Source organism: Haliotis asinina, chromosome 9 (assembly GCF_037392515.1).
Source record: "Haliotis asinina isolate JCU_RB_2024 chromosome 9, JCU_Hal_asi_v2, whole genome shotgun sequence".
In the NCBI taxonomy this organism is placed as follows: domain Eukaryota; kingdom Metazoa; phylum Mollusca; class Gastropoda; order Lepetellida; family Haliotidae; genus Haliotis; species Haliotis asinina.
This window is the reverse complement of record NC_090288.1, coordinates 3484761-3495098: the sequence shown is the minus strand read 5'-3', so window position 1 is coordinate 3495098 and position 10338 is coordinate 3484761. Positions and strand designations below refer to the sequence as shown.

Sequence of the window (10338 nt, the reverse complement as noted above, 5' to 3'; positions counted from 1 at the left end):
TTCAGAAAACAGCCCACAATGCGTTTGTTCCTTGCTTGGTGACATCATGATAGAAATATCATTTACAATGTCTTGTAACAGGCTAACATAACTTCAGAAAACAGCCCACAATGCGTTTGTTCCTTGCTTGGTGACCTTATGATAGAAATATCATTTACAATGTCTTGTAACAGGCTAACATAACTTCAGAAAACAGCCCACAATGCGTTTGTTCCTTGCTTGGTGACATCATGATAGAAATACCATTTGCAATGTTTTGTAACAGGCTAACAAAACTTCAGAAAACAGCCCACAATGCGTTTGTTCCTTGCTTGGTGACCTTATGATAGAAATATCATTTACAATGTTTTGTAACAGGCTAACAAAACTTCAGAAAACAGCCCACAATGCGTTTGTTCCTTGCTTGGTGACCTTATGATAGAAATATCATTTACAATGTTTTGTAACAGGCTAACATAACTTCAGAAAACAGCCCACAATGCGTTTGTTCCTTGCTTGGTGACCTTATGATAGAAATATCATTTACAATGTTTTGTAACAGGCTAACAAAACTTCAGAAAACAGCCCACAATGCGTTTGTTCCTTGCTTGGTGACCTTATGATAGAAATATCATTTACAATGTTTTGTAACAGGCTAACAAAACTTCAGAAAACAGCCCACAATGCGTTTGTTCCTTGCTTGGTGACCTTATGATAGAAATATCATTTACAATGTTTTGTAACAGGCTAACATAACTTCAGAAAACAGCCCACAATGCGTTTGTTCCTTGCTTGGTGACCTTATGATAGAAATATCATTTACAATGTTTTGTAACAGGCTAACAAAACTTCAGAAAACAGCCCACAATGCGTTTGTTCCTTGCTTGGTGACCTTATGATAGAAATATCATTTACAATGTTTTGTAACAGGCTAACAAAACTTCAGAAAACAGCCCACAATGCGTTTGTTCCTTGCTTGGTGACCTTATGATAGAAATATCATTGCCTTCGGTGTTTACATGATTCTGAAATCGTACGAGGATAATTCGTGTTTATTTCAGAAAACAACCCACAATGCGTTTGTTCCTTGTCCTCCTGCTTGTGACCGCAGTGATGGTGTCCGAATCTGTTGCCTGGCGACGTGTTCGCTGGCGAAGAGTTGCTAGAGCAGCTGCCACAGCAGCAAAAATTGGAATTGCGGTGTTGGGTGAGTGACACATAGAAATTGGCATAGTGAAAAGGAATGTTGCTGGGTATTTTGCTTTAACGTATATCTTAGAATGTCGCTTGAAAAGTTTCATATGGAGCCATGGTGTAATGGAAATGTAAGGATGGACATTTGATGGTTCATGTCATATCAAGACTTACATCCTGATCATAATGAATATTAATTAATCTTCCATTCTAAAGATTCATCTATACATGTAACCGACAGCTTGAAACAAACAACACAAACAACACAAACAAACCCACCGTTCATGTTCCATGTATACAGCTGGCATGATTTGCTATCACTGTGTATCCTTTCAAACATTATTATTTTTCCTTGAAGGCAAACGTGACGTGGAAAGCCTTGATACAAACATGGATGGAACAATTGACCAATCAGAAGCTGAGACGATAATGGACAGACGATCGGCCATGGTGTTGCTCTCTTTTGCAGATGAAAATGGTTAGAGCCAATTATACAAATGCAATCTATACTGAAGTATGTATTATGAGACAAGATGAAAGATAAATACGTTTGTATCTGAATATATATTGTGTCAAGATTGTCACTGACCTGAACATTTCTCCATGTAGGAGACACAAGTGTGAGTTCCTAAGAGTTCGCAAGGAGCATCCACCACCTCCAAGAATGAACTGAGGTAAGGAATATGTGTCTGTTTTATTGAGTATACACCATTATCACCACTAGAGATGAAAATCATGTTTAACATTTATGTCAAATTTGGAACATCACATGATTCGATACGTTTCTTTTGCAGACTACGCCACTAGAGGGAGAGTGGCACTACAACGTTCAAGATGATTTCGCATATGATTATGAATGCTTTCGTTGCATGGGTATGACTTCAGTAAATCATCGTCACCATCAACTTTTCATGCCTTGTTCATTAGACTTCTCAACAGAAGTAATTGAAGACAGGAGGTGATCCAATATGTAATTCTTGTAGTTGATTTACAGAGTCTTCACCACACCCATCTCATGAAAAATACACTCCTCTTAACCCCCCCCCCCCCCCCCCACACACACACACCTTTTAAGGGCCAATGAGTCATCGTCGAATGATTTCCTCCTCAAACCTTGACTGACAACCAAATGGGTTGCGCAGCATAGAGAAAATGACCAGTCTTCTTACATGTGAGCGAAGCGAGCTAAGGTTGGCAACGTACTTCCCTCGCTTCGGTTCGAAAGATATTTTTCATGTTAAAATAAAATATGGCCACAGTCAAAGGTATACACGTACTACCTTCGTTTCGGATCGAAAAATATTTTTCATGTCAAGATAAAATATCGCCACGGTCAAAGGTACACTCCGATTTCCTCACTCGGTTGTACTCTCAGATTTCATACCCCAAGTTTAATAATTACTCACGTGAAATACGTTTTATTCAACATTTTAAGAGCAACTCGTGGTACATCAGACCGACGAGAAACTAGAATCACTCACTCACTCACTCAGTTATGTGTCCATATACGTGATTGTGCAAAGATTCATAAAATCTTTAAATTGTTTCATGAGGGTTAGGAAGACTTGGGTGTGTTGCATGTTTCCATGGATACATACAATTTTTCAAGAAGCATTGGTTACTAAAATATATTGTGATTTTGAGTCATTATTGAAGGGTCATAGCACCGTGATATTTGTGTGCACTCCAATTCGTTACTATAGCTACAATCATTAATTGTTTCAATATTGTTATTACTGAAGCACTAGCACATGCGTTATTACTGAAGCACTAGCACTTGTTTGTGCATCACTCATTGATGAAAATGTTAGGCACGATCATGTGAACGCGAGTGTAAATAACTTCGAGTTTCTTGTACACATCGTGCAGTGGATTCTAGCGTATATCTTGAATGTTTTCAATGTTTGACTGTATTCTGTGGATTAAGGTAAATACCGGTACCCTGTTTATATTTGGATGGTTGATATTCAATTCTGAAAACTGCGTGTAATGATTTTGCCTCAAGCCGACATCAACGACAGAGAGGTGTTAAACATTTTTTTATATGAAAAGCAGTTGACGGAGTATCCAGAAGAAAAAGGAAATATACCTTGTGTTTGCATTCTTATCAGTCAATTCTGAAAAGAAAGTGTTTGAATTATGTGAACCCTGAAGGTTTCTATTCTCAACTGCCAATTCTGAAAAGAATGACTCTAAGAATTATGTCATCTCGATTGTAAATAAGAAATCTAAATCGAAGCATACATCATATTTTGGATGTTAATGTTTGTTTTCTATGATTGTTTTCATTTGGGACTGGGTTTAATAAAGAACATGCAAGTATCCCATATATATTTCTGTGCTTACCATTCAATTCAAACACAAACATGCGAAGAAAATAAATCAATGCGAGTGTAAATAATTTCAAATCTTCTGCTTTAAAGAATATTGATTTTCATTATTGATTGATCATGGGTTTTCACAAGGAAAATGGAAAGAAATAAAAGAACAGGGGAAATTTAAAGCGTTCCTTCAATATTTTCCTATTTGCATCAGCAGAAATCTGAGAATAAATATAGGAACACTACCATGCAGTGGTGTTCCCTTATTTCTTTCCCTCAGTACTAGTATATTGTTGGCAATGTTACTGACCACTGCCATGGTATTTTCATGGGATGGACGAAGTATATAATTCGCAGAACGCATGGACTGTACAACAGGGTCTACTTTCATTAACATGGCAACTCAGCGCAAAAGGGAACCCAGTGCTGACTATCCTGTGAAACAAATTCTGTTTGGTATAAAGGGCAACAAATCTGTGAAAATGTATGCATTGACCACCAAAAATCGGAGATGACACCGGGTGTTATAAGCATGAACCAACCCTACCGGTAGCACTTGCCATTCAACAACTGTGATTTAAAATTCAAGATTTTTGTGCCTGCTATTTGATGAAGGTCTGTAAAACAAACCAGACAATCAAGTGATTGATGAACAAGAAATTCCGGTTAGATAATTTGGAAATGATACAAGAACCTGTATCGAAACGTCGTGCTCGAGAATTGAAGAGGTTGTCATCCATATATACTTGTTCTAGAGATAACCTGAAATTTCAAATGTGTGGAAGTGAAGAGATTCCGATGCTTATAAACTGAGGAAAACGTTGGGAGTCAGTGTCAATGTCTTGCACCAAGCATTTCTGTTGTGGTGAACTCACCAATCCAAGATATGCTACTGAGCTTAAGATGTATCTCAGGGACTTCAGTTCAGCATCTATTACTGTCCTTTGTCGACAGAATTCATAATAAACTTTATCTGCTCTCATTAAATGAATTGTTTTAAGCACGATGTGGCTAAAATAATTCTGGTGTGACTATAATGTAACTCACTCACTCAGTTCAGCAGCAAAAGCATCGACCAATTTGAATTAAACATAGGAGATCAGTTAAAAAATACTCCTTCCTGACTATCAACAGAAACCTTCTTGTAGAAAAGGAAAAATAACTTCGAAATTATGTGTCAATTATTCATCCACTGAGAAGGAACAATCAGTTGCAATTACATTTTCTTGGGAGACGATTGATCTGCGTAGTGTTATTTGTTTACTGATGCAGGACATCTACTAATTGCCATGTCTCCTCTATGCTGGTTACTCACGGCGGAGCATTTTTAGTTTAAACGAACACAGTGATCGCTCTATCACATCACTGGACATGTCTAGTTCAGACGTGATTACTTAGAGGCAAAACTCAACGGGTAAGCATGCTACGTTAGGCGTCAGGTACTTTACAGCACATCGCGTGATAATACTTCTCGGCTGCTACATGTATAGCAAGACATCATTACATGATCGCGAACACTTGGTGTCACTGATTTTCTTGCACACTGAGAGACATTTGCCTCAGCAGATAACCGTGGATAATTATTATCTAATGTGTTGAATCTATATGATTGAACGGCACTGTAGTGAAACAAGTAATGCATTTTCATATTTGTTCATAACTTTTATTGAACGGATGGAGTGTATAGCTGAACACATCACAAGAAAAGAGTGTTTTATACATTACACGTAATGGCAGTATTAACTGGTGCTGACTTGTGTTCTGTTGTGCTGATCCCTTTGTTAGTCAAGTACGAGGTCTTGTGAGGAAAGGTGAAGCGCCTGACTTGTGTTCTGTTGTGCTAATCCCTTTGTTAGGCAAGTACGAGTTCTGGTGGGGAAAGGTGAAGCACCTCACCTTACTTACACTGAATTCTACATTGAAAGTAGTGTATATGAAGATGTCTATGTCATAAACTGTCACCCAAATTTGGTCGAATCGGTATTAAGTTAGAAGGTCAGTCCATGACCTCAACTATGGCGTTATGGAGTATGTTGCATGATATAACTGCCAGCTGATACGCTCAAAACCGCTGCACATTAGAACTGCAGTACGGGGCCATGTTAAAACGATAATGAACTGACATCGACCTTTGGCACACAATGCTCCCCAAATCATTATGCTCATATATCATTGCATCATCCGAGTGCTGTCAGTTCAGTCCGAACAATAAGTCAATGGTAATGCATAACCATATAAGATATGCCTCTTGGCTTTGTGAGGTATAATGATTTGCGGACCTTCACTTGTGTTCTTCGCAGCTTGACTTGGTTTACACTAATGAGGGGGTACCCCAAATGTATATTGAAATGTGATCTAATGGGATATGAGGTAACTGCTCTTTGAATCCCAGCGCTTGAGGTTGGTAGTATGTGTTACTTTGTGTTACTTTGTGGGCGCTGACTCGTTCAATCAACAGTGTCAGTGATCGAGTGCTTTGGCAGTGTGCCAGTGAGTGGCGACATCACCTGACAATGTTCCTACATCGAACAATTGGTTCACTGGCAGCCATTGTTGTATTTTTTTATTGTTTATGCTCATGCATATTTGTGTATGAAAATGTCTAATTATACGTATGATTTTTCTGCTGGAATTAAATATTTCGATAAAGAAATCAAACAATATATTCTAGATATTCTAGACTATAGTTATATATGAAACATATATGAACGCATTGCATTGAATCTGTGCATTGTGTGCGTGGTTATTGGACACAGTGGATGGCCTGGCTGATCGTCTGTGACCATTCCATACTCTCGGCTGTCAAACAAATCAAGAGTGTACAAAGTCCATAGTCGCATACAGTGAGGAAATCGATGTGGTGACTCAAGCCTGAAGGAAAACATATTAACATGTATACTCACGAGGGGATGTCAATACGTTTTGAGCCTTGCATAGAAAAACACAAAATATTGGTATGAACCACATTTATTTTTCAACATAGTCCCCTTGTGAGTCAAGGCACTTGTTCCAACTTTTGTGACAGTCGCTGATGCCATCTCTGTAGACGGCGCCATTTTGGTCCTCAAACCCAGCCTCAGTAACAGCAATAAGCTCATTCTCATCCTGAAATCTACGACCACGCAAGTGTTTCTTGAGACTTGGGAACAGATGGTAATCACTTGGTGCCAGGTCTGAAGAGTAGGAATGGATGCGGCAAGATTTCGTACCCGCATTCCTGGACAGCTGCGGCTGCAACGCGAGAGGTGTGTACGGAGCGTTGTCTTGATGTAGAAGAATACCACGTCTGATCTTGCCCCGGCGCTTCTCCTTGATTGACTGTCGCACTTGCCTCAACAAGTTAGCGTAATATTCCCCATTCATTGTTCTTCCTTTTGGTAAGTAATCTATGTGGATGACGTTTTTGCTATCCCAGAAGACTGTCGCCATTACCTTCTGCACTGTTCTGGAGGCTTTGAACTTTTTGGTCCTGGGAGAAGTTACATGTTTCCATTCCATGAATTCTTGTTTGCTCATAGGATCATAGTGATGCAAAGTGATCACAGGTTACTAGCCTAAAGTGAAAATCTTCTTGATTCTTGTTGTATCTGGTTAGCATGGAGTTGCTTATGGTGACCCTTGTTTGCTTTATTTCATCTGTAAGCATTCTTGGCACCCATCTTGCGCACACCTTAGACATGACGAGATGTTCATGAAGAATTGTCTCCATGGATCCGTGTGAAATGCCTGTGGTCTCCTCTAACTCGTGGAGTGTGTTTCGACGATTTCCCAGCACAAGTCTATGCATTCTGACAATGTTTTCCTGACTGGTGATTGTTGTTGGGCGACTTGGACGGGGGTCATCTTCAAGAATGTCTCTACCATGCTTAAATTCATTGACCCATCGTTTGATGGTAGCAGATGAAGGGGAAGACTTCCCATAAACTGCTGCAAGCCTTTCTTCAATGTTCTTCGCCGAGTTTCCTTCAAGAACCAAAAACCTAATTACTGCTCTATACTCATTTTATTCATTTTCACTGCCGTGAGGGGGGTCGTACCATAGGCTGTGACACCTGGGTATGAAAAATGCTCAAAGCTCAAAACTTATTGACATCCCCTCGTATCCTCCGCATATTCACCATGCTACTAGTGTATCTTTGAGACACATATTAGAAGGAAAACCATGTCCTCTGAACAGTCAACCTTTTATATTGCAAAAGTGCAACGTTTCGGTATAGATTCTTCCACCATTATGAAACAAGCCATCAGTTGCTTGACAACGGTCTTAGTACCTACACCGAAACGTCGGAAATTCTGACCTTTGCGATGACTTTAACGGTTTGATTTAATTTCTTATCCTTTATGTCCAGTTGGTGATTTCATATGATAATATATAATTTATTTATTTATTTTTCAAATGTAATTTGTCTGTGAAGTGTATCATATGGATATGTATTTACATATGTAATTGTTCTGAATTTCAGACATTCGCTGGTAGGACTGTGTTTTGCCCCTAATTTCGTATTGCGATATATTGTGATTTACTCTTTTGTATTGCGATGCGTATTGCGATATATTGTGCAAGAAGAGATATATCCATTTTATATCATCACATTACCTTCAAACTGAATCGTAGTATACATGTATGTGAGTAACCATTGTGCATTGTATAGCTTCTTTCAATGTGAAAAGGGACAAACCAGAACATTTTCTTGCATATATTTGTTATTCTGAAACAGCAGGGATCGACACTCACTATTGACGGGTTCTCCGGGTAAGTGGATTTTATACGTCACTAGTCCTTTCCAAAAATTACTTGCCAAACACTATAAAAACTGTTAACAACTATTTTTATGAAATTGTAACTGCTGTCTACAGGAAGAGTGAGTGAAAGAGTTAAGATTTTAAGTCACATCGGCAATATTTTAGCTATATCGTGACTAAAAACAAGGTATAGATTTATAAAGATGAAAAATTAAACTAGAAACACTTGTCAACGAAAGACAGTAAAATATCTAGATTATCACAGATAGATATTTAAAAGTAGTAACTATATCTAAAATAGTTTAATTATAGAGGGCGATATAATATAAATATGGGCTACAGATCGTCAACAACTGAAGTTACATCACCATACCAGGGACCATGGGGACTTACAGTACCTTTGCTACCTGCATGGACCCTGGTTGTATGTCTATAGGAAGATGAACACAGATACATGTATGGTTTCTCATTTCACCTCAAGACGTTAAACACTTTCAAAAGAAATCCTTGATATTTATTTGGACACGAAATATATCACAGGAAAGTTGACAGAAAAATGAGCAGCAAATTAAGAAATGTCTTTCACAAAATGTCTTCCGAACGCTAAATCACATGAATTACAATTTGGCAACGCAAAATCGAAAATGGCGACACCAGTATACGACGACAGACTGATGAAACCAACATTCACAAAGGCTGTAAGAAAGGATGTTGTTACGGTTAAGAATTTGCCGTGACAAAGGTGTAAGAAATCCCCTGTGGACCAGCAAAACAGAACAAACAGAAGTCTAAAACATTCAAATACTGTATTATTAGCAAAGAAAGCAAGTTATGCAAAGTCACAAGTCAATTTCACAATATCGATTTCAATTACAATACAAAATCTAGGCAACGGGTCACAAAATATATAGCTAACTCACCAAAGTCTTAGTGCGAGAGAGAAACAGTCACGCAGAATGTAACACAGTGAGCTTTATGTAGATCAGGCGTTGACGGATGCAGAAAGATATATACTCCAGTGAATGTGTGTGTCCGTGTCACACTGCAACTAGCATTTATATATACATTTAGTCATTTCCTGAAAGTTCGAGCACACGCGACCATCGCCACTAACGTGGTAAGCTCTAGAATAGTCTCCCGGAAGTAAACAAATAGAAAGCCAAGGGCAGATAACTCTGTAGGAAATGTGACCCATTATAACTAACACTTAAACCTTAAATATTGTGACCCAATTACAACGTTAACTACAGTAATAATACTTAATAACAACTCAAATCACGGAGAATACACTCTCGTAACAATGTACTCACTAGTTTTTTGCCTGTGATGATAAGTTGAGATCACTACGAAATCAGCACAGAATCAAATCTTGGTTGTGATAAACACAATAGGTACATAACAGATATCAATTAATTCATTCAGTTTAAAGTTTGAGTGAGTGAATTAAATTTTAAGAATAGCCCAGAAACATCAAGGTGTGGAAACCAGAAGTGGGCTTCACACATTGTATCCATTTTGGGCATCGAAACCTGGTCTTCATCGTGAGGAGCGAACGCTTTAACTACATGGCCTCCTCATCGCTCCGGATATCTTTAAACGAAAAATAGGATGTAGTACCACAAAACATAACAATTTGGTGTATATCTTCATCAGTTTAACAAACCTGTCCATGGACTGTATTATCCTTTGTCTCACCAAGTAGTGTATCTATATACCTACTGAAACTTCAATCCCCATTTCACTCTCAGTGCCACCTAAGTCTCCACAAATCCTCGTTTCAACTCAAGAAGAAAGAAGACTTAACAATAAAAAAAATTATTTGACCACATTTAAATATCTTCAATTAGACCAATGAAATAGGAAAATGCGTGTTTGATTAGTATGCTTCTTCATACGTATCAATAATTCATTTGATACAGAAAGTATCAGTCTATAACAAATAGACCTTTCACCAATAAAAAGTAGTGCAGCTCAAGATAGTGGTACAATATCATGTTGGACGATGTATTGTGGTTGAGACATGCCTTGCGTACAAACACTGATATGAAAACTTAGAATACAGTGCAATAAATACAAGTTAAGGATCTATTCTTTGATCAAA

General features: G+C 38.2%; 1 protein-coding gene across 1 annotated transcript; it reads left to right on the top strand.

Moving 5' to 3' along the window:
- Positions 1 to 1045: 1045 nt before the first annotated feature.
- LOC137297022 (uncharacterized) lies at positions 1046 to 2053 on the top strand. Its single transcript, XM_067828966.1, has 4 exons — positions 1046 to 1186; positions 1532 to 1651; positions 1783 to 1847; positions 1968 to 2053. The coding sequence occupies exons 1-3, from the start codon at positions 1054 to 1056 to the stop codon at positions 1803 to 1805; spliced, it is 276 nt and encodes a 91-aa protein (XP_067685067.1). The 5' UTR covers positions 1046 to 1053; the 3' UTR covers positions 1806 to 1847; positions 1968 to 2053.
- Positions 2054 to 10338: the final 8285 nt, after the last annotated feature.

What these genes read in the sequence shown, in the direction of transcription:
- LOC137297022 (XM_067828966.1), top strand. Translation starts at nt 1,054, where the DNA reads ATGCGTTTGTTCCTTGTCCTCCTGCTTGTGACCGCAGTGATGGTGTCC. An exon ending in AATTGGAATTGCGGTGTTGG is followed by an intron (nt 1,187 to 1,531) that starts GTGAGTGACACA and finishes TTTTCCTTGAAG; the next exon opens with GCAAACGTGACGTGGAAAGC. An exon ending in CTCTTTTGCAGATGAAAATG is followed by an intron (nt 1,652 to 1,782) that starts GTTAGAGCCAAT and finishes TTCTCCATGTAG; the next exon opens with GAGACACAAGTGTGAGTTCC.